Source organism: Acinonyx jubatus, chromosome B1, assembly GCF_027475565.1.
Source record: "Acinonyx jubatus isolate Ajub_Pintada_27869175 chromosome B1, VMU_Ajub_asm_v1.0, whole genome shotgun sequence".
Lineage (NCBI taxonomy): Eukaryota > Metazoa > Chordata > Mammalia > Carnivora > Felidae > Acinonyx > Acinonyx jubatus.
In genome coordinates, this window is record NC_069382.1 from 118445556 (window position 1) to 118471437 (window position 25882).

Below are 25882 nucleotides of genomic sequence, written 5' to 3' on the forward strand. Positions count from 1 at the left end.
ATTATGTGGAGACTCATGTAGATGACTAACTGTTCTTCAATAAGGAAAAAAAAAAAAAGAGCTTTCGGAGTGAAGAGTCATTTATTATCCCTTTAATATTATGTGAATGTTATACATTCAAATATATACATTATTAAAAGAGCGGGGCATCTTTTATGTTATTCTAAACTAAATAATTAATCTCTCTCTTTAAAAAGTGTCCCTTAGGCGCTTAGACTTTTGCTTTTTGTACATTCAGCTCCACTGTCAAACTGTCATTGCTGGAGGCCACTTTCTAAAGAGATTAGTTTTAGTCCAGTCATCAACTTGCTTACATTTCAACATTTAATTAATGGGACAGAGGGTAAAATGGAAAATCTATCAAGATTTAATATCTAAGAATTACCCTGAGTATATATTTTAATTGAATGCACACTCTGTATCTTTGCTATAACAAGTGAACTTCTTGATGTTGTAACTGTCGCTGCTGCATAATTATAAAGTTTGGCAGTTAAGTAATTGTGGAACTTCCCTAAGTAATAACTCCATGAATGAGATAATCCTTGCTTTTTACAAAGGGCTGCCCTTAGAATTGAAGGATTTAGCTCTCCAAGTTCTATAAGCCCTTAATTGGGGATGAAGACAGGATCTGGAACAACACTAAATCCTTCACACAGCTTTATCGGCAGTACTCTACTACTGCCCCTTGAACAAGACCAGCTGGGGGATGCATCCTGAGGTGTTGTATTCCATTTTCTGACAGACGGTTAGAAGATTCTGTAGAAATCGAATTCTTTGTAAAGCATTTCATAGGAGGAAAGACAGGGACAATCTAGATAATGTTGAAGACACCAATGAATGGCTTATCCCTTGCTATTCAATATCTAGAAATTCTAGATCTACAAGAGACTTTACCCTGACGATGTCAAAAAGTCTGCGTGATATTACTTTCCACAGAAAATATCAAGTGTGTGGGTTTAATATTAACTCAGTGCCAAGGAACAACCTAGAACTTTGCAAGTTATAGCTCAGGGCTTGATATCAAGTACAACCTTGAAGGTGAAAAAGGTGTTTTATGATTGCATACAGATACCACCAGTTTTCAAGGTACCTCCCACCAGGGTACCTGTGTTACGCACTTGGAGCTGGTAGGTATTGACTTCATTGAATGGAAGCCAAGCATGGGTACAGTGTTTCCTATGTCCATGCCATCTTCTCCAGCAGTTCAAAGCTTCAGCTAAACCTCTTTCTCTCTCTCATTTACTAAGGTGGCATAAATTTTATGTTAGCATTATAATAACACAGATTAGAACTTAAAGCTAAAACTCATAACTAGTTCTTTCTTATTGACTTAGCAAAAACTACTGAATCGAAATTCAAATTCTCTGTGTGAAATTGTAACGTTAGAAACAATTCTGTGTTTCACTGGACTTGAGCTACTTCCAAGGATCAGTTTCTGGCATAGACTCTCTGGGTGTTAGTATTTGGATATGACACTTTAGGTGGGAATTATAAAATGGAAAAGTGTCAAAAATAGATAGCCATCCCCTCCTTGAAGAACTTGAAACTGCATCTTGATACTTCTGTTTTTCAGTTGCCAAGTAGTTTTTGTGATTACATATTATCATGGGTATTAATCCCATGTATTATTGTATTTGAACATCATACTTTCAAAATAATAGTAATTATTCCTATTTTGCAAGTTTTGGAGGTAAAGCTCACACAAGGAGTAATACTTGCGTAAGTTTACACAGTTATCATGTGGCAGGGCCAATGTTTTTTCCATTCTTGTCTATTTTAGAGACTCTTTTACAATTTTAAAATGGAGTTAGCATCTGAAGTGACATTTTTGTCTTTCTCCTAAATTCCAACATGTACCCTTCAGACTGTTCATGTGTTGTTAGTTACACTTTTAGTGTCCTGGGAAGTTATATGTTTTATGTTTTTGAAATTGTTTTTGTTTTTGTTTTTGTTTTTACTTTTTCTTTGCCTGCTTGCCTTCCTTTTGTCCTTCCTGTCTTTCTCCATCTTGTCCTTCCTTTCTCTATTTCCTTTCCTTAGATCCTTTCTTCAACCAACATTATTAAACATCAGCCAAGTGCCAGGTATGGTACAAAGCACTAAAAGAAAAAGAGAGATCTTTGCCTTCTTCATCCCTTCCATCATCTTCCTTTTATTGACTTTACCCAAAATTCTATATTTAAATAATGAGCTGGTTCAAAATTTACTAATGCAAGTTTCAAAAAGAGAAATATGTAGCACACACATGCACATATAATTATAAAATTGGCTCGTATTATTTCATAGATATATCTGGAACCGTCTCTTTCCTCCATGTAAGGAAGATACTATCATCCAAATTGTATGTAGGGCACTTGTAGCAAAGTTAACAAGGTGCCATGAAGGATGCATGTACAAGGAAGGAGAAGCAGGCAGGGACTAGATGTGTGGATAAGAGGATTATACATAGTAACACACATGTGTGTACCTTGATAAACACAAAATCCTTAGCTCACAGCTTCAGGGAAATTATATATACCTACTGTTTGTAGTTATTAATGATAAAATATTTCAGGTTGATTAAATGCAGTCATTACATGGAAGTTATTGAGAATTTGCCGGTGAAAGACCCTATGTGAAGTACTGAATCAAGCAGCTTAAAAGAAAACTTGAAATCTGTCTTTATAAAAGACTTAAACACTTACTTTGTGCCAATCTTATGAGCTATAGAGTAAAAGTGAGTTATAAGTGTAGTCCTTGCTCACCAAATACAGTAATCCTCATGAGTTAATAAATTTCCCTTAAACTAAGTCACTAGTAATAATAAAAAGAATCTTTTTAAAACAGAATACACTGGGCAAGTACAGGACATTCAGGGAAAGATAAAAAAGACACAGGAGTTAGAAATGAGGTTTCAAAATGGAAGAAATCACCAAGATTGTGCTTATAGATGCTATGATTTGAACTACAAAAACTGTGTATATATGTAGATATATTATAGATATATATCTTCACAAAATCTTCAAAGAAGATTGTACCTTAAAACAGTAATCTTTATTGGAAAATACAGTTTTAGAAAATGTACAGCATCTCTCCCAGAATCAAATAAATCCTTTCATGCAGTATATGGCATAATCTTAAAATATTGGTAAAGGATATTATGAGTGTATAGGTCCAATTTCAAGAATTTTATCCATCAAGCCATCATGTCTCCTTCTGTGATGGTAGGACTTTGCCAAAAGAACATGATGGGGGTTTTCCTGCTGGGGTATCTATCGTCTACAAGTGACAGAATTGAAAGGGAAAAAAAATCCTGAGTCTATCACACTTTTTCTTCTTTCTTTCTTTCTTTCTTTCTTTCTTTCTTTCTTTCTTTCTTTCTTTCTCTTTCTTTCTTTCTTTCTTTCTTTCTTTCTTTCTTTCTTTCTTTCTCTTTCTTTCTTTCTTTCTTTCTTTCTTTCTTTCTTTCTTTCTTTCTTTCTTTCTTTCTGGATTATGATTCTGGAATGCTGCCATTTGCTTCCTTTTCACCTTTCTTTTCTATCCCTCTGCCCCATCTTTTGAAGATGGGAGTGCATGGCCAATTAGAGCTAAGGAGATGAAAAATGTTATTAGAATTCATTATTTCCATTCTTTTGACCTCTCTCCCCTCTATTGAAAACAGCCCTGGTAATGTTGAGAAAGCCTGAGTGAGGTATGTTGGGAGTGTTACATTCTAATCTAAAGACTTTCAGAAAGGAGCTTTGTGTTCTTCTTGAAATCCACTTGAAATGTGTTGAGCCTATGGTTTTAATGCCCCTTGCTAGCAACATTTTGATAACTTCTTTTAAGTTAGAAGCTCTCTTTGGATATTTATATCTATCTATGGATATATAGATATGGATATATCGATATATCTATATATATCTATATATAGAGAGATATATACATATATCTATATATCTATATCTATATATCTATGTATCTATATATCTCTATATATCTCTATATATCTCTATCTCTATCTCTATCTCTATCTCTATCTCTATCTCTATATCTTACTCATTGTCCTATCATCCTCCTCCCTGGTGATGGCAGTTGTAAAGAAGGTGTTGAGCAATATTTCCAAGTTTTTATGAAATACAGGTTTTTGTGTCTCATCAAAATCTCAAATTTTAATGTAAAAGAGAGCCCTTTAATTTACAGATTTGGATATGGCCTAGCATTTTATTGCATCATATGGTAGACAGAGGAATGGATTCTATTCCTTGGGTTTCAGTCTATTTGCTGTACCTAATTGTGTCATTAGAAATAAAAGAGTTCAAGTGGCCCTTCCCTATTTTCAGGTAGGAGCTGTCCCTTGATTATGGATTTTATAGCTCATACACAGCATGGCTTACATGTTTGTTTGTATAGGGTTCTACAGGTGCAGTAAAAATGATTAGACCAAGTAATTGCATAACTTTAAGGCCATAACTTTGACATCAGAGAAAGAACAGGCAGTCAGGCCTCCAGGTTTATGGAAATTAGTATTCTTTCCATTATATCAATTTTTTTTCTGGCTATTTTTCACAAGCACATGTGCAAAAGAAGAGCACTTGTTTCTAGACTGTCTGGTCAGCTCTGAATTTGGTTAATAACATGGCCTTGTATATATGTCATAATCTCTCTGTAGGCCTCTGATGCGATTGTTAAATGACAGGAGGTCATGTATAATTGCCAGTATAGTGGCGAGATTTCTTGATAGTAGGCTTTGTTCTTTCTCTATTTCTCAGACAAGGTCTCAGGAGTTGGTCTCGAGTGATTCTTGAAGCACGACCACTTGTATTATTTATATTGCACTGGAGATAAATGTCTTTCAAGTACTTCAGAGAACAGCACACTGTTAGGGCTCTAGTTGAGTTTTGTAATCCCAGTGACAGTTAGAGGCAGGTGGCAGGGGTGGATGTGGGAGGTGGAAGATGAAATGTTAACTGTGAATTTCGTGACTGTAGATATTTGGGACTGTTTTAGATTAAGGGTTTTTTTTCATGTACTTTTATGATATATATATATATATATATATACATATATATATATATATACACACATACACACACACACATACACATATATGTATTATACAAAAAACATAAAAATTTATGAGTAACTTATTAATGTAAGGTTATTCAGGAAGTATCTTTGAGTGAATACCTTATGCTGCTGAAGAAAAAAGAATATATATATTGGTGTATTTGCATTTTTAAGTTATTCTTTTCTCTAACCTATAGAGAAGTAGAAAAATGTTCTATAAATAGTCTCTAGAATTACTGAGAATATTATTCATTGCATTAATGATGAGGTCTTTGTTCCAGAAGTTTGTTATCATTCAGATCTGGAAGTGGTCATATAAATTATCTAGATAAATCCATGAAGTTAGGTGAGGTAATTGAAATCTAAACACTTTAAGTGACCTCGGGTCTTGTGAGTACTTAATGACAGAACCCATCTAACAGTCTGGGCTCCTGGCCTTCCAGTCTTGTGCTCTTTTTTACAAAGAATAAATGTGGAAGGAGAATCTGTATTCAAAACTTGGCAGGCAATGAACAGTTTATGCAGTTGGGGTGAGAATATCATGGAATACTAGAAAGATCAGAACTGAATTTAACTGCTTCTTAAGTGTGACCTTGGGCAAATAACCTCTCTGTTTGCTTATTTTTGAAATGCAAATAAGAACTAGTTTTGAGGGCTATTGTGAAGGTTTGTGATTACGTTTTGTAAAGGACCAAATATAATGCCTGATATATAGCAGATGCTTAGTAAATGTAGCTACTGTGACAATTTATTATTTCTGCTGTCAATAAACAAAAATAAAATCTGGAAAAATTCCTGCTTTATCAGTAGGCACTCAGATAAATTATATTGAGTCAGCGTCGAATGAAGAAATGCTTTGTCTCACCAGCTCCAAAACAGAACCTCTGTGTTATCTATTGAGCAAGCCATACCCTCACTTGTAAATTTTCATCGTATTTCATTTTTCTCAAATATGATTTTGGCAAAAGCTAAAACATCTTTAATTATGAATACTATATTCAAGGTTAAGTTAGTATAACAGCTAAGACTAGAATTCATCCATTTATAATTTATAAGAGACAGAGGGACTGGTGGAGAGGGGATGGGTTTGATGTCAGTAAAACCTGAGTTTAAATATGAGTCCTATCTTTCAGTTGCTCATTGAATGATGTTGAGCAGGCCATTTCATTTCTCAACTTCCGTTCCTTGGATTATAACGTAACGGCAGTCACACCTGCCTCTCAGATTTGTAGTAAGGACTAAATGACATATTCTATAGAATCTCTCCCTTTCTGCCAGGGCACTTGGAGAGGTTATTTGCCCAAGGTTAGTTTTCACATCTATTTTCCTTCCTCCTGCTGCACCAATCTAATGCCAGATAAAAAACAGGGGAAGCTTACAGGAGACATTGCTCTTCAAAAAGATTAGAACCTTAAAGATCTTTTGAAGACATGAGAACATACTCCTGCTATGAATATGCTGTATCCAAAAATAGTAAAGACCTTTTAAATGGAGCCAGTATTCAGGTAGTACTTAGCAAAGGTGGGAAATACTTCACCTTTTCCATCTGGCAGATCAGAGATATTTGTATGGTAATTTGCCATGATTTTTTTTTTCATTTTGCATGGCTTTAATACCATATGAATGTATCCTTAGGTCAAGTGTCTTATGGCATAAATGATAGGATAATTTAAAGAAGAATGGGGTTACAGACATATATGCAGGATTCAGCAGTCTGTGGGAAGAAGATATTAATTCCTTCCATGTCAACGACTGCACTATCTGCATTTCTTGTCCCCAAAGTGTAGTGATTCTGTTCCCTGGAACTGTGCTGGTGAGCCAGAAATATGTTTTGAAGCAAAGACCATACTGTTCTCAAGTATGATTTTAGTTAACTGCAAGCTGCTGACAACACCAACATATTATTAGGCTGCAATATGATATATATAGTATCCACATTACAAAAAACTATATATCTTCCTCATATTCTGCGTTGGTTAAAGCCACCAAAAAACTTATCTTCATTCGGGACCACACTTTTACAGGGACATTGCCAATGTGGCATGCATCCAGAATAAGGATGAGCAGGAAGAAGGAAAGGGACTAAAAGCCCTCTCATATGAAGAAGAGCCAAAGGGATTAGGAAGAATTTTCTTAAAAAAAAAAATTGTAAGAGAAATAGGAAGATGAATCCTTAGCTTCTGAGCATTTATACTGAGAAGGTAGTATGTGAAGCACAAAGAAATATAAAGCCCATTGTATGATACTTGTCCTTAAAGGTATAGAAGTTTGGCATGCACATATATATATATATATATATATATATATATATATATATATATACACAATGGCTATGGTCAATATCAAATAATAAATGCAGTATAGAGGTTTAAGTCAAGAGCTTTTGGAATGCAGAGGAAGGTTGAGATTAGATCCGCTAGAAGAAATCAGAAAAGATTTCACTGAAGGGATACAGTCTGGGTTCGACACCATAGGATCGAAAACCTGGGGTATTTAGAGGTTTCTAAGAAAATATTCCAGGTGAAAGAGCAAACACGGTTAGGAAAGCAATGCTATGTTAAAGATATTGGTAAGTAAGAAGTTAAGATATTAATGCAGACATTAAGGCTCAAAAGCAGTAAACGTTTGGTAGCTTTTCAAAAACTAGATTTAGAAGGGCTATCTTTGATCTCTTACCTGTAATCACAGACTACAACATAAAGTATTGAAATGATTGCTTTCTCTATGTTTTAAAAGCCTAAACAAAACAAGAAAAAACCCGTTTGACATCATCTAGGGTCTGTTCAATAATTTCCACTAATGTGATGCTAATTATGCCATGAGATGATAATAAAAGCAAAATCTTACCAAAGTTTAGGAAGGTGTGATGCAAGAGTATTGTGATTCGTATTTAAAAGATTGTCATTTAGAATCAGAAGTATACTTGTTCTGTATCTATCCAGAAGGCAGAATTAGGATCACTGAATGTAAAGAAGTTTTAAACTCAACTTGAGAATTCACCACAACTTAAAATTGTTCGTCTATCCATAGAATAGATGATGCCGTTAAAACAAGTAGCTCTTCCTAAATTGAAAGTACTCACAGAGGGGTGCTTGGCTGGCTCAGTTGGTAGAGCATGCAACTCCTGATCATGGGGTTATAATTTCGAGCCCCATGTTGGGTGTAGAGATTACTTCAAAATGAAATCTTCTTTTTTAAGTTTATTTATGTATTTTGAGAGAAAGAGCATGAGTGGGGGAGGGCCAGAGAGAGGGAGAGAGAATCCCAAGCCGGGTTTGTGCTGTCAATGCAGAGCCCAATGCAGGGCTTCATTCCATGAACTGTGAGATCATGACTTGAGCTGAAATCAAGAGTCAGATGCTTAACCAACTGAACCACCCAGAAGCCCCAAAATTGAAATGAAAGAAAGAAAGAAAGAAAGAAAGAAAGAAAGAAAGAAAGAAAGAAAGAAGGAAGGAAGGGACTCACAGAGACCTGTTAACCTTGTATTGGGATTGCTTTGGAATGAATTTGAATTTCTGAGTCTGGTTAGAAGTGAGACCAGCAATGATCTTAGGATCTCTGCAACCATAGCTTTCTCTGTGACTGTGTATCTAACCTACAGACACTATACAAAGCAGAGTGAAAAGGGTAGATTCATTTCCTAAGTCATGGATGGTGATTCCTTTCCAGAGGTCAGGAGTGAAGTCAGATACCAGTATATTATTTTATGTAAGATCCAATCCAAACATTTTATTTTATTAAGTCAAGAATGCAGTCTAATTTCAACTACTGTGTACAACCATTGTGAGTTCTAATGGAAAATGCATGCTTTCTTTGAAAACATAGAAGTAAATTCTGTTCAAATATTTGAGGAGATTATTAAATTGTGAAAATGATTTAGCTATACCACTTTTATTAGGGTCATCAACTGTTAAATAAAACTAGAATATTCTTGGCTGTAAGAGGAGCTTGACCAATTCCTGATAGACATTTGATTAGCTGTTTTATATAAATATTTGCCAAACTGTAATGCCATTTCATATTTAGCATTCATATATTGTGCAGTTTCATATTACATTGAGTATAGTTTGATTCCCGAGTAGTGTATACATTCATGACTGATTAAGCTACTGGCGTTGATATTTTGGACCTAAAGTCACACAGTTTAATTTTCTTGATCAGCTGACGCCATGTGGAGAAGCAGAAATATGTACACGTAAACCTAATGTCTTTGTTCTTGTTGTTTTCAGCTGCAGTATTGAAGTATGAGAACAATGTCATGAACATCAGGCAATTCAACTGTTCTCCTCACCCATACTGGCTTCCAAATTTCATGGATGTTTTCACTTGGTCCCTGCCCTTTGTTGGAGAAAAAGGTGTGTTGTGGAATCCTGCAATGATGTGGGAAGGAAGGGGAGGGGATGTGGACTGTTTTACCATAAAACAGAGAAACACTTTGGCCTGACCAATAAAAGTCACAAGTGGCAACATGAGGGAAAAGATGTGAAAGTGTGTCACTGTGTATCCTGCTAACAAAATATAATGAGTGAAATAAGGGGAAACGAGCAATGAGAAACATTAGGAGAATTTATGTGATCTCATTGGAATACTACAACTCTTTGAAAAATGGCAGATATATAGTTTTAACTTGCTTCAAGCTATCATGGCTACTTTTCCCCCTTATCCTCCTATCTTAATTCAAGCGCTATTTTATTTTATAAACTACCTGTCAAATTAAAAGGTTAAGATAGCCATGCTTTTCTCACATTTCTGATGTTGATAATAATCACTGTGTGACAGTGATTAATGGCCATAATAATTTAAAAGACAATATATACGACAACAACAAAAATACTTCTTTACAAATTGGCGACTGTTACAAGATGAGACAGATTTACATTTACATAGTTATTGACTATTAACTTGTCCAGTTTTCCAAAAGAATTGGTTTGCCTTCCTTTCCTTCCTTCCTTCCTTCCTTCCTTCCTTCCTTCCTTCCTTCCTTCCTCCCTTCCCTCTTTGTTTTGTTTTATATTTTGACCTAAACCTCATCAAAAATTTCAAGGAAAGTCCTGCACTCACTGGGCTTAAGCATTTAGTTCAGGAGGGCTAACAGGGGCAAACCGGGTCATAACTCAGGCATGATATGACACATCACCAGAGAAGGTAAATAGGCATCAGAATAAAGGTAAGAGTTTGCACATGTTTCAGAACCCTTATAGGGGTTTTAGAGAAAAGCTACACATTTTTTCTGAAATATGTATTTATTTGTATTAATAAATGTGTATGATATATGAATGTAGTATTTATTTTCCTATAATATGTATGGAGGGTTTTTTCCCTTAAATTCCTTAAAATGATTAAATCGTGAAGTTATGATTTGTCAGTGAAGAAGTCTTTCTTTCAGATACCAAAATAAGTCAAGAGTAAATTTTAATAGTCTGATAAGTGTTCCCAGCACTACGCCATGTCACCACCTCCCTACACTGATCAGAACACAGCATGTGTTACTGTCGTCTGTTGGCTTCTCTGGAAGCAGAAGCAGTGTGAATCCTGACAACTACTGGGAACCCTTTGAACACCCTTCACTTGGGTTGTTTCCAGTAAATGTTCAGATTTTGAACATCTATTACAAAAGAATCTATTAGTATATTTGTATACATAATTCACTTTTGATAGTTAAATGGAAGCTGTGGATTAATATTGGCTACATTGATATTTACTCTTTATCATAGATTTTCCACTCTAGAATCACACTGATTTTTAAAAGGAGCTCTTGAAGAAATAGTAGGCCACTTTCTTTTCACCTTCGTGACAGAATCCAACCTAATTTCAGAAGTTGTTAAATGTAAATAGCGTGCACCTTAATGTAAAAGTAACATGGTACTAATTTCTGACAACGCTTTAATACAATCTGGTTGTAATAAGTTTACTCAATTAAGTGTCTTCTTAAACTTACTGAAGCTTTATTGATAAAGTTTTGAAAATAAAATTTAAAGTTAGTATCCTCAAAACTACTTCAAATATTAGTTTGTCAGTCGGCAATTCGTATCAAACAAAACCCATGCCCATCACTGTGCTGGGTTCTCTGGGGGGATTAAAAGAATTAAAAAAAAAAAAAAAAGAGAGAGAGAGAGAGAGAGAGATCTAGCATTCACTTAGTCCCTGCAAAACAGATGGTTGCAATGTGGTCTAGATGTAATAGCATCATCATACAAACAAATAAAAATTCAAAAGGAATCACTTCCTCCTTCATAGATGGATAGTATATTCACAGCCACATATCTGATTTGTCCATTGTCTGTTGACATAGCTAGTTAAATGTTACCATACCATTTCATAGGCATGAGCTAATACTTTTATAAACATATAGTCTGTGTAGAATCACCAAGCCGGTTATGTTTTATGATCAGGATTTCATAGAAAGTGCTTTTCAGGAGATTCTATATACAATATAGGTAAGAAGTGCTAAGCTTGCTCATTAATAATGCCAGAGTAATAATTAAGGCTATAACTGAAAATCTGGACTTTTTAATTTTTATTCTTTTCCTTTTTAGTGACTGAAATGCTGGTAAATGTCCTCAACATCTGCTCAGATGATGAACTAGGGTCAGAAGAAGATGGATTTGATGGTAAGAGGCTTGAGCCTTTGTGCTAATGCTATTTGCCAGGTGATTACTTGGTGTCTCATAGGTAACCCAAGGAATATGTTTCTAAGGTTTGGATTATGTTAAATTATAACATACAATTGAGAATGGAAGATATTATATTTTCTATTTGTTTTGAAGAAATACACAAAAAACCACACACCAAACACACACACACACACACACACACACACACACACATCATGAGAGAATTTTCCCATGATTCTGAAAACACTGTTGAATAGTGAGCTATTTTAATGACCATCTTTCAGTAGCTCACATTGCTAAGTGGCTTTTTTCACTCCTTAATAACAAATTTTTAAAAAGTAATCCTTTAGCAGATATTACCATTTACTGAGTAACTTCTAAAAGTGCCTTTAGTGAAGTTGTTCCTGTCAGTAATTCAAATTTTGATGTTTATGATAAAAATATATATTTACACATTAATATGTTGGTATTCATGTCAATACCAATAATTTTTCATATCTATAATAATAAGTAATGAATAAGCTGTATGCACCTTTTGTATTATTGTTTAAGATACTGTTTGGTATTCAGTTACCCCTGAAGAGTATACTTTCTCTATAAGAAACAAAGATCTGGGACACCTGAGTGGCTCAGTTGGTTGAGTGTCTGACTTTGGCTCAGGTCACGATCTCTCAGTTTGTGGGTTCGAGCCCCACATCAGGCTGTGTGCTGACAGCTTGGGGCTTGGAGCCTGTTTCAGATTCTGTGTCTCCCTCTCTTTCTGCTCCTGTCCCACTTGTGCTCTCTCTCTCTCTCTCTTTCTCAGAAATAAATAAACATTAAAAAAACAAAAAGAAAGATCCATCAGGTGAAAGATGGAGAGAAAAAAATCACTGTAGATCTTACAGAAGTACCCCAAAATGAATGGAAACTAACAAAAATGTAGTTGGAGGAGGAAGTTCGAGAGCAAACCACTTCTATAAACATGGGATAAAAACCTAGTCTGTGTAGGGAACTCAGGATTCCAAGATGCAAGAGAGACCTGTGGCTTGATGAAGTTCCAGTCTGAGAGAGAAGCTGATGCTCAATCAATAGAATGAGACAGATTATAAAATGAAGAGTGAAGGTGGCAGCAGAAACTAGATCTTGTGGAAGTTTAAACTGATAGCATGTTTACCTTTAAAAACTGCATTTAAGTCAAATGAAAGGTGAATGTGGCCCCTTCTGGAAGTTAGCATCTAAACAGCATGATTTGATGTTTACTTGGATTAGCGCAGGTCACATCTACGAATGCAAACTACCTAATGTTGTAGGCAGAAATGAAATAAAAGGATTCATACACTCATATGAATAGAGTCTATATACTTAGGTAAATGTGAAGTGTACAATTATTCCTATGATCTCATAGTTTTACTCCTGTCTGTAACTTCTATCGTCATTCCCTGTTTGTCTCCATAGACTATTCTTCAGTCATATGTCACATTTCAAGGGCATGTATAATGTAAGGAAGGAGAGAGAATTCTATATATAATAGAGTATAAAATATATAGAGGCGCCTGGGTGGCTCAGTCGGTTAAGCATCCGACTTCGGCTCAGGTCATGATCTCGCAGTCTGTGAGTTCGAGCCCCGTGTTGGGCTCTGCTGACAGCTCAGAGCCTGGAGCCTGCTTTGGATTCTGTGTTTCCCTCTCTCTCTGACCCTCCCTTGCTTATGCTCTGTCTCTCTCTGTCTCAAAAATAAATAAACGTTAACATTTTTTTAAATATATAATATATGCCTAAACTTTTACTATGTTAGAATTAGCTAAAGAATAGTTGTAAGAACTTACTTCAGTAAATATATTGATATATTTTGAAATATCCAGAATTCAATGGATATTTTCTGCTTCTTCCAGATTCTAGGTGTTTCCTATGTTATAGCCACAGTTTGCTACTATTAACTCTTCCAGGCTTAGTGATATCATTTAAGAGATAATATTTTCATCATGATGGAGTCTTTTTTTCTAAAGGAAGAATACCTCCCTGGTGGTATCTTAAAAGTCAGCAAACATTTTACAATAGATGTCTTTCTCTATGTTCCTTTTATTCCTCAAGAGAAAGATTAATTAGCGTTAATAAGGGGATAGGCCTTTGTTAACAAATCTCTATTGTAGTCAAGTTCATTGGCCAATAATTATAATATAGATGATATAATAAAAGTGTAATATGTTATACAGAATAGGTAAGTTTATAATAGATATTAATGCATACACTCATCAAATATATATTGAGCACCTACTATGTGCCATAGCCAAAATGCCTGTACATTTCAACAGTACAGGTGTTTCCTGCACAGTTAACTATTACCAAGACTAACTCAGTGTTTACTTCACTAATGGGGAGTTCTCTTTATCCACCCTCTCAGTCTCTTACATATGAAAGGATATATTGTGTGGCTTACTCTGCTTTTAAAATAATTTCTTCCAATCGTCAGTCACTCATCAGAATTTGTTTTTAATCATGTTAATTCCAATTATAAGAGTGCATGTTTTTTTCAAGGCACTTAGAAACTTTTGTTTGTTTCTAAGCAGACCACTGAAAGCTGACTCTACCATGCTTAAATCTAAGGAAATAAAAATATTAATTAAAAGTATGTTTGGGGCACTGGGGTGGCTCAGTTGGTTAAGCATCCATCTCTTGGTTTCTGACTGAGGTCATGATCTCATGGTTCATTGGATCGAGCTCCATGTCAGGCTCTGAGCTGACAGCACAGAGCCTGCTTGGCGTTCTCTGTCTCCCTCTCTCTCTGCCCCCCCTCCAAAATAAATAAATAAATATTTTTGTAAAAAGTATGTTTAACTTAGGACACCATACATTTTGAAGTAAACAATAAGAAATGTTCTTTACTGCTTATTAGAACATGATGCAAAAGCTATGAATTTCTTCAGAGTTGCTCAGAGAAGAACTTGTAAAACTTTCCAGAATTCTTTGACTCTCTGAGACTACAGTTTATTGAGAACGTATATTGAAGTTTCTTCTTTTGGAGTGAGGGATGCACTATTATTTTCAACCAAGGAATAAAGTTTCTAATTCTTCCCAGTCCCTCCTGCATGAGGTCTGCAGTCTGTCTCTCTCTGGGGCCTGGCTTTCTGCTCTACCTACCAGGCTCCCGAGCTTGATGGCTACAGAGATGAAAGCAGGAATCAGAAGCCATCAAAGAACTTAACTGAACCTCTCCCTTAAAATGGCTGCTTTACTCTAAGGGCAGGGGGTGAAAAGACGCGGAATCTCTTCCTGAGAGATTTATCTAGTTCTTCTCAGTATTTTGCTCCATATCCAATGTCACCTGAAAAGTCACAGGTAGTAATGATATCTCTACAACCCACGACTATCTTTTTACCTTCTCGGGTTGACCTTTTAGTGTCTATAAAGTCTATAACAGATAGGGATTCTTCTCATTTCCTAGAGGAATGTAAGCTATGGGATTAATTTGTTTTTCCTTCAGGTTCTTTCAGCTCCTCTTTACCATTTATGTCTCAGGCATTATTCCAAGTCCTTTACATGTATTAACTCTTCACTAATGTTTACCCTTTTGACCAGCAAAAAAATGTAATTATTAACTGTCATTCAATTCTTCATTATCATATATATGTTTACTAGGTGATTAATATTATCTCCACTTCAGAACAGCCTATTGATATAGGTGCTAGGATGATTCTTGTTTTACATATGAAACGTTTGCCACTGGATGAGGTAAGGTTAAAGCTGAAGGTCACACAGCTAGTGAAGTAATGGAGCCTGGATTCAAACTAACATGTGCCTTGTCCTCACCTTCTTGAACTTTCTACAACCAGTTGCTACAATGCTTGAAATCTTTTTTTTTTTTTTTGAAGCAGCATGATGCCTTTTGTTGTTGTTGTTGTTAACACAACAGCACTTAAATAGAATATAGTTTGTTCTGTTTAAATATACTGCAAAATAAAGAAGGAGATTTTTTTTTGCACTATTTGGCCATGAAAGTCAAATAAACTGAACATAAAACAGTTTCATTCTATTCCTTTAATCTGAGTTTACTCCAAGAAGTTATGTGTTTCATCACGTTAAACATGTTGGTGTATCTGAGCAGACAGTAAGTCCTCTGGTTCAAGTTTTTGCTGAGTAGAAATCATGTCCTGAATCTCTCCTCCTTAGCTTCTGCCTTACAAATAAAAGAATTTGATACCCTATCCAGAACAAAGTTGCTAGTTTAAATTGGTCTGTGGCTCTTTTATGTTGAAAATAAAATACAAAATTTCTATTATCTTGTAAAGTTTGGAAACAGTTGAATACCAATGCCATGTCTTTGGAGGATCTAATTTGTATGTATTGGGGTCTTTGTTTCTTGTTTCCACTTCTGATTTGGGATGATAAAATTACAGGCTGGTTTCAGTTTGGGGTTGTGCTTCCCCAGAACATTTTACAGAAGAAAGAAATCCAAGTAGATGTATTTTATCTGGTAGTTAATTCTCATTAATGAAGAAACCTCTCTTCAGCCCAAGGATTAGTTGGTGATCCCAAAATGGGGGGAAAGACTGGCAGAAATCAAGCAATCTGCATCATTTCAGAGGTTTATTTATTGTTCATTGTAACAACAAGGACATCTGGAAAAGCGATAAGCATTAGAAACCCAATGACAGTTTCATGAATTAAAAATATTTATTTGGAGCTTTCTTTTAGGTCCTAAAATATTAGACTCTGAGATCACACATATATATGTGTGCATGTGTGTATACGTATGCACACACATAGACACAAAATATGTTTGAAACTGTGACATGTCTGGTTAACAAGGAAAAATCATGAAAGTGAAACTGAAATCCTGTAGAATAAGAAAGGAAAGAAAAAAAATAATAAAACTAAGACATTTCGAGCCAAATATAGTTTCAGGCTGCACTGGAAAGACTTAATATTAAATTAGAATTTATGTCTCTGCTTTCATCTAGAGAGCAAACCACATGGTGGAACTCTTATCCTTTATCCACAGTTTTGCCTTATCCTAATGTTAACCACAGGCCAGTCACTGAATACGGGATCAGAGAAGTTTTTTTGCATGCCTCCACGAAACTATCTAAATTGTATACAACAAAATTATCTCCCATCATCTGCTTCGAATTATTAGATAATTCTTGATGTCTAATATCGTGGGTTCCAGAGTGTCTTCCCACTTCTTTCTGTCTAGCTTTAAAAAGCCATCCCTAGTGGCACCTGGGTGGCTCGGTAGGCGTCCGTCGGACTTCAGCTCCGGTCACGACCTCGTGGTTCGTGAGTTCGAGCCCCGTGTCAGGCTCTGTGCTGACAGCTTAGAGCCTGGAGCCTGCTTCGGATTTTGTGTCTCCCTCTCTCTCTGCTCCTCCCCCACTCACACTCTCTCTCAAAAACAAATAAGCATTAAAAAAATAATAATAATAAAAATAAAAAGCCATCCCTAGCTGTGAAAGTGTAAAGTTGGGAATTTGTGGGACTAACATGGCATTTTATTGGTCCCTGGGGAATACCTCTATAAAGGTTTGATTGTATTATTTTCATTCAAAACTGTATTTAATTGCCACGATGCACATTTGAGATGAATTTCATTGTAAAAACTCCCCTTTTCTTTGTGCATCTGGTAGCAGCACACACACTAAGAATCATTAACTTAGAACTTTTCTTGTGGCTGCAATTATTGTTATTTCTGTGCACTTCATTGTAGCATCCTGTATTTCAGGTTCCCAGTTTGAAAAAAAAAAAAAAAGTTGTATGTCCTATAATAATGGACAGTGTTTTGAGAGGGGGATTCCATTTTAATATAAAATGGAAACATTTCTATATACTAAATAAATAAATAGCTCCCAAGGAACACAGTAGCGATAGGATTCTTGTACCATCAGCATTGACACATCACCTAAAGTTGATGAGCTTGGAAAAATGCTTACAAACGAAACAAAGGCTGAGTAGGACTATAATGCAGGAACTTCATAATGTATCTGGAAGTTGAGGTGACCAAACAAAGATACTGTTAAGAATAAGATCTAAAGGGAGCTATTCCAAAGAGCTATCCTGGGGACTTAACAGCTATAGAATCAGTGGGGCAAAGGAAAGAAAAGTTGATTTGGGTGGTTTCAAGCCTAGGTGTCTAGGAGGATGAGAATATTTATGGAAAAACTCACCAATTTCTGGAGAAGATGAGTTTGAGTAAAAGTGACACACGTAACTCTGGAAAGGTCCAAGCAGAATTTGGAAGTGAAGCCCTGCAAATTGGGAACAAATTCTGAGCTGGTGACAGAGGCTTGGAATTAAAAGTCATAATAGAATCTATTAAAAGTGAAATAGGTCTCCAAAGTGGCTGATGTGAAAGGAAATAAATAGAAGAAAATTGAAGACCAATTCTTAAAATTAACCCTTCTTTTTTTTAAATGTTTATTTATTTTGAGAAAGAGACAGAGAGAGTGTGTGTGGGAGCACAAGCGGGGGAGGGGCAGAGAGGGTGAGAGAGAGAGAGAGAGAGAGAGAGAGAGAGCGAGTGAGAGAGAGAATCCCAAGCAGGCTCTGTGCGGTCAGCACAGAGCCCAATGCGGGGCTTGATCCCACAAACCGTAAGATGACGACTTGTGCTGAAATCAAGAGTCAGACGCTTAACTGACTGAGCCACTCAGGAGCCCCTTAAATTAACCCTTCTTGATGAAGCTAGAGAAAAAAGACAAATGAGCTAAAGAGAAAGAAAGAATGATTAAGTAGAAAGAGCCAGGATTGTGTAACAGTTCAGGCAACAGCTGTAAAAAGTATTTGCACCAAATGCAGAAAAATTACTGTGTGATGTGTCTGGCCAAAAAATGAAATATTAGGACATAACTTTGGTTGTCAGATATCAGATTATTGAAAAGAGGTGTTTATGTTAGCCATGGTATTTATAATAGCTAAAAAAGAAAATAGAAATCATTGGCAAAAGGCCAAAAAATAAAATTCAGAGGACCTCAATTTTCATATCGTGTTATATTTTCATTTTATTTTATATATTTTTATTTCTCTGTAAAAATATTTCTTCGCGGGATATCTTTTTCTGTGTATTCAATGGCAGGCAAACACATGGTTTCTGCCTTCATTGAGCTGAGAGTCTTGTTCAGCAAGAAACCAACTTAAAATATGTTGTCTCACAGAGAATTGAAAGGGTTGGAGCACCTGGGTGGCTCAGTTGGTTAAATGTCCGACTTCAGCTCAGGTCATGATCTCATGGTTTGTGGGTCCTGGCCCCACATCAGGCTCTGTTCTGACAGCTCAGGCCTGGGGCCTGCTTTGGAATCTGTGTCTCCCTCTCTCTGTCCCTCTACCGCTCGCGCACTCGCTTTCTCTCTCTCTCTCTCTCTCTCTCTGTCAAGTATAAATAAACATGTAAAAAAAAAAAAAGGGTTGAGGGAGGGAGCATGACTAGGGACAAAATATTTGACAACTAAAGAAAGAACTATAGAGGACATCTTTCTTGTCTTCTGCTTCTGACAAGGATAAGAAAAACTTTAGCTTTAGGAAGTATGGCCATGTGAGAAATCTACCCAAGTTTATCAGCAAATTATATGCAGAAATGGGTATTAGTTTACCAGTGTTAAGCTCTCTTATCTTTTTACAATATCTGAGTTTGAATGATGTAATTGAAGAAAGTGAAAGGAAGATATATATAAACAAAAATTATTCAATATTTTGTAAAAGGATTTATCATTTTTTTCTCAGCCTCTTGTTAATTACCTTCCAGTTTAGTGTTGTCTTTTTTTCAACTACGTAATATTTTGGTGTGTAATTTAGAAGATAAATCATCTTTGTCACTGTAAATGTATCCTTTGTACTCTGTTCCATTTATAGTACAGGTAACTGCTTTTTTTACATCATAGTTATGCCATAAAAAGGAAACAAATAGTTATAGCCAGTATATCATTTAAATTGAAACATGCCTAAAAAATACACAGGGATTTAGTAGATAGTAGGATAGAAAGTCCCATCATATTTATGGCTATTGATGTTTTAGGGCCTTGACTGTCATACAAGGTGCCTGGTTAGCCATCATATAATCAGTATCACCAAGTCTAGCTTATCATATTTGATTGCAATAGTTAAAATCCTTTAAGTTGCTAATTAAAATGATACAGTAACACAGACACTGAAAGTACTGCTTTATTTTCCCATTGTACTACCATCATTTTGCACAATGTGTTTCTTTTTTTACCTAGCAGGATTTTCACATTACGTGGAAGCACAGACTTTGCAGAACAAAGTAAATTGAAAAAACAGCCATATCCTTGTTATAACGAATTGGTTGGATAATGTCCACCATTGGCTAGAATATTATGCTCACAGTAAAATAATGCTCTGGAATTTTATGCTATATTTCCATAGACACAGGTATGTTACTCATCTACAGTATTTTTGCATAGGTTTAAAAATCATTAATTTTTGTAGTATTTGAGCCTTTCTTAAGCCACTGGTGACACGGTCAACTTATACTAAACATTAGCTATTGCATATCTAAGCATACACTTCAAATGAATGTATTTGAGAAAGAAATCCATGTTGCATCATAAGAAGGGAAATAAGTGTGTGCTCTATAAAGCTTAATATATTCTTCACTTGTAAAGCATCGAAGTAGACAGCTCTTTCTCCTCAATGAAGGCAAAGATTTTGTGTATACATATGTCTATATTTTAGAAAAACATCACTTCTCACAAACAAGGTTCAAGTAATTGGTATGTGAAAGGGGTATTCTTCACAGAGGGGACTATAGTGGTAATGTAAGCTTGCTGAAAATTGATACTGGGAGAAAATAAGATAGTTCTTCTTCCGTTTTTGCCAGAGCTTTCATGTTTCTCTTTGTACTAAGGCATTTTTTAGGTCCAAGTTGTCAGCCTGAAGATTATACTTATGTGAGAATAATTATTAGTTGATGGAACCACTGAAGACAGAGTTGTGGGGAGGCCAATGTTTTTCAGGCATTCCCTTGATGGTAATTGTTTGATCTCTGATGGCGAGTTTAAGGGCTCAATGAAAAAGTTAAAAAAGTGTTCAGAAAATCTAGATTTTAAAAATATTTTTCTCGGAGCGTTGTTTGTGTTTGCCCTTCTAAAAAGCTGTTATTCCTTCCTCTTTACTCTTCACTTATGAGAAGTCATAAAACTTTTCCCCTACTTTTTCTCAGCCCTCCACAGAAATAGAAATCTTGATTCTATTTGGTCAGCCCAACTTTTTGAAATGTTCCTTTTTTTTTCCTTTTCTTTTCTTTCTTTCTTTTTTATTTTTTTTTTTTACCAAAAATGAAGCCAGCTGTCTGCCACCATTTTCCCTAGTGAATGTGCCACTAGGGACACAGCCTTTAGCCTGGTTGGCACAAAACGCAACCATGGCCCCAACTTAGGGAGCTTGATATGAAGGAATATCACACAATCATTATTTTAATTTACAGAGAGAAGTGTGAGTTTTAGAAGAACTGGAATATCCATGTCTGCACAAGCATTTCTTTCTTCTTAGTAATTATAGCAAACATTTTTGAGTACCTCTCATGTACCAAAGATCTGTGCTAAGTGCTTTAGCAGGTAGCGCAGTATGTGGCATGTGTGTTTGTTGAATGTTAAGAGCGAGTGAACCCATTACTTATTTAATTCTTCCACCCTCCTATGAAGTGGATCAAACAACCCGCTACGGTAATGAATTTTGGCTCTGGGTCAGCACTCTCAGTGGTTGACCTTAGGCCAACCATTTCTGTTCCTTAGAATCATCCTGAGGACAATGGAAACTAATAATACTTCCTCATGTGATTGTTGCTAGGATTATGTGAAATAATGCAAATAAAGCACTTTGAACATTCCTCACTTTATAGATGAGGAACATGGACGTGACAAAACCTAGTCATCTGTCCAGGACAGCACAGCTAGTGAATGGAGAAGCTGAAACTCCAGGTCTCTTACTCCAGAGCAGAGGTTCCTCACCACTGTTCTATTCTACCTCCCACATGTCAATTTCTTCAGGTCCTAAGGGAAGTGAATGAGCCAGCTACTTTATGATCTGAAGCCTTCACTAGGGCCAGAACACTGGAAGGTCTTTTGCTTCCTGGACAGTACTTCCCTAGACATTTCAGATGTCTGCCTCAGATTCTCGTCCTTATTCTGCCTCTGTGGCCCATTGGTACCTTTTTGATTGGCATATCCCCTTCCTCTGATAAGAGAATAATATCTTTAGGTGATGTTAAAGTCTTAAACATTTAAGTTATCTATGCAAGCCTGTGCACTGATCATTGGCCAGAACCTAATGCTCCTTTCTTTATTTCTTCTTCTTGGGCAAAACGTCACCACACCCTCCACGTACTGACACAACACCCACCTAGATCTTGAATAGCATCAGAAGATTTCTGAGTGGCTTTGTTTTAGATAAGCTCAATACATGCCTATGCCTCAGGGTCCTCCACTGTCAGACCAAGGAGTTGTTTTATGGATCTCAGCGTGGTGCCCAGTTACCTTTCTCGCTAGTGTTTGACACATGGGACAATGAAACATAATACTTTACTCTGTCCATTTCCCCCCTTTAAATATAGTCCTAGCATTTGATAAATTTCAGAGATAACATTTAAATATAGTCCTAGCATTTAATAAATTTATAAATGCATAGGAGTCCAGAATTAAGTTCTGGTCTGAATGCATTCTTTCAGCATTTGGCATATATGCATAATTAGGTCCTTAATAGATACCCTTTTGAACTGTTCTGCCCTCATCTACCCAGAATAATCCTTGATAGATTAAACACCCAGACATTATGATTGTTTCTCCTGAAGACAGTAGGTCTGAATTATTAACTTCACATTTGTTATCTTATTTCATTTTGCTTTTATTTTCTTTTTTAAATTCTTTATTTTTATTTTTTATTTTGAGACTGAGAAAGAGTATTCAAGTGGGGGGGGGGGGCAGAAAGAGAGAGAATCTTAAGCAGACTCCCCACCCAGTGCAGAGCCCAACAAGGGGTTTGATCTCATGATGGTGAGACCATGACCCGAGCCAAAATCAAGAGTTAGATGCTCAACCGACTGAGGCACCTACGTGCCCCCATTTTGCTTTTATTTTCACTTGTTAGTTTACAGAATTGATGTGTTTCTGTCATGATGAGAGGTCAATCCAACTAGGATTTCACATCTTTTTAGGTTCTACTTTGGTAAATATAAACAAACTCAAATGTTCTTTGTCAGGCATAGTTTGAATATGTGATAATTTCTTAAAAAATCAACGGAAGTTCTCTGGTCTATTTTAAGGTCTTTAATTTTTACCCAAGTTAGAATTATGCCTGATAGCCAATTTCTGTGGCTCTACTGAGGAATCACTGAACAGATGGAACACAATGTCTCAGAGAACAAAAATCCACGGAATCAAATTAAAGCTTGTAAACAGAAGAAACGTTTAATTATGTAGGATAACCAAATAATGACAGTTATTTGACATTTGGGAGTAGTCTATATATTTTTAAGATTTCCTATCCAAATAACTCGTTTATGTTTTATGACAAGAGAACCGGGGAAAAAAAAAAACAGTCTAGGCTGTACTGGCCTTTCTTAAAATCCATTACACAGGAGAGACTTTTTATTTAAAAAAAATATCATTTAAAGGATCATCTGTTGCTTTCAAAATGGGATCCAAGACAGAATAGTCTTATGCCAAATATGGCACGATTGCAGGTTCTATAATATGCTGAGATTTTCATTGAACTAAAAAATATAGGGGGAAAATTCAGAGTATGTGGTTTGGAGTGACTTGAAGTGGGTAGCCATTTTATCCCAATTTTACCACCTCTGGGTGTGTAATATGGTAGAATTAAAATCAAAGTTAAAAAGGTGTTCCAAACATTTGAGGTTATAACCTTCAAAAAAATGAAGTTTTATAGGAATTTTTAAAATTTGGGATCCTGAATGTGTTTTCCTGCCTAATAGGATAACCTCCATAAGCACATGTACAGCCATTTCCAAGGGCCAACGCCTAACAATCTCTTTGGACTAGTCCAAAGAGTGGTCGAGCAATGCAGATTTTCAAGTTATGGCTAGTCCAGGAGATCTTCCAGCAACTATCAACTCTAGAAACTGAGTAATCTCAGTCTTCATGCTAGAATATTTGTACTACTGGTGTTACCCAAGGATGTTGCAAGAGGAGTTGTAAGGGAATCCTTTTTCGATTCCTTGGCTTCCAAATGTCCTCTTTCCTAAAACTCACCTGAGCTGGAGGCTGCAGGCCTCATTGCAGCTTCTTCTTTTCCACCTCTTCTTTCTCAATTGCCCTTCTCCCAATTTAATAGCAAAGCATAGGTCTCCCAAGCCACAATCATTGTGAACCTCACCTTGAGATGTTTAGTACTGGTGTGCCAACAGAGAGATGCTGGAAAAACTCAGCATCTAGGAAGTATCCTTAATCAAAGCAGTGTAACCCCCTCCCATCCTTGTCATTAAGGGATGCAATCCAATAAAATTGTATTTCTATGCTTTTTAAATATTTATCATAGATTTGTGCTATCTAGCTCAATTATGTACTACTAATAGTTGTGATATTGATTACAAAGGAATTTGTGAACACTTAAGGCAATGTGTCAGGAAATGTCCAAAAAATACATTTAATTTAGACTTGGAAACATGTTTTTGACAAAGTACCATGCAGTTATAAAAATATTATAAAGTATCAATATACAATTCACTAGAGTAAAATCAGGGAAATGGAAATACAATTTCAAAGGAATAAAGGACACATGTAAGATTTCTAAATATCAGTGAGTATCTTGTTCATGGAATTTTTTCTTTAAATGGATGATGGTGGGATGAAATTGCTGTGATATTTATAGGCCATCAGTGAAAAGAAATGTAATGTAGTCATTTCACTTGAAAATGGCAGTGTTGATGATATTATATTCTTCACAACTATTTAAGTTTGGAGGTGGGAATAGTATACTTTGGAGGATACTCTTTTGTACATGCAAGAGTAAAAAAATGTAAAAGTTAACAGTTACTCAGTGCTTATGGTGCTGTTCCTAAATCCAAGGACTGGAATGCCTGACATAGTATAGGAAAATGTAGTAAAGCCCTTTGTCACACTCATGGCCAAGGGCAAAGCAGGTGGATGTCTAAATAACTTTTAGATAGCATCACTTTGTTGGCAAATAGAAGCTCAAGATTTGTTATTGCTAAACTAGGTCAGGGAAAGAAAAGACAAGAAAGAATAAGGTTTAGGGATTATGTCACATGGTTTGCCTTCCTAGCTTTATAGGGGCCAATTTGGGACATGTATTCTCCTAAATAAGATAGTCTGTATACTTATGGTTTCATCTTCATCTGTAAACAAAACAAAACAAAACAAAACAAAACAAAACAGTTATGCAAGGTATTTAGAGGCATCTGACGACTCTTATTTGTTTTATATCTTGTATTTCAAAGGTGCTGATTTTGGATGAAAACCTAACTAGTTTTTGTTTTTAATGTAACACAAGATACTTTTTTTTTATCTCAACATTTCATGCTTCATTCCATCAATAGCCTTTTTTCAGATTCAATAATTGCTCTACTTGATGAAAAATAATATCTGGGGGGTACATCGAAACTCTGCTTAATAATAATGAAACACGATAAAAATTTTACTTTCAAATAGAATAAACTTCCTAAATAGATAAACTTTGTTAGCTTTTAACAAATTTGGAAAGGTGGTGAGTTTCCTCTATTAGTTTGTTAGAATCTAAATTTACAAGTTACAGATTTAAAGCCTACTAGTAATATGTAGTTCTTAAAATATCTTTCCTTTGAAAAAAGTGCAAAATGTTAGTATATATGTGCACTTTCGTATATAACATTTTATTTAAAAATATATGCTAGGAATATATTTATATTAGTTAAAAGGCCTTTAAAGAAAGAAACCTAAATAATAAAAACTGAGGCCCATGTAATAATGAAGTGGGGAATTTCTGGTACTGTTTACATTAAAGAGTGAATACCTCACTTTTTTCTGCTTTTTATGAAAAGGAACTTTTTCACATTCTAATAATATGAAAATATTCCTATTTTATGAGACATTTGAGTATAAAATCTTATGTAGCTCATCATCTTCATTTCTTACAATTACAAAAAGATATTGAAAGCAATTAGATTCTGTTGGATTGGGCATATAAAACAAAACCTACCAGGCCAATTTTCTCCTAGAGCGGTTTGGAGAAGGGATGGGTTGCATGTAGCTGCATTGAGAACTTTTCTTTATTGCTTCCTTTGGCAAGTT

At 35.6% G+C, this 25882-nt stretch overlaps 1 protein-coding gene across 5 annotated transcripts in view; it reads left to right on the forward strand.

Annotated features, from left to right (window-relative positions):
* PPP3CA (protein phosphatase 3 catalytic subunit alpha) overlaps positions 1-25882 on the forward strand; it is a 324510-nt gene that overhangs the window by 278845 nt on the left and 19783 nt on the right. For all 5 annotated transcript variants that reach the window (XM_053217100.1, XM_027061516.2, XM_027061522.2 and 2 more), the window contains 2 exons: positions 9264-9389; positions 11571-11645. In XM_053217100.1, the coding sequence (XP_053073075.1) occupies positions 9264-9389; positions 11571-11645 (201 nt within the window). The remainder of the gene's footprint in view (positions 1-9263; positions 9390-11570; positions 11646-25882) is intronic.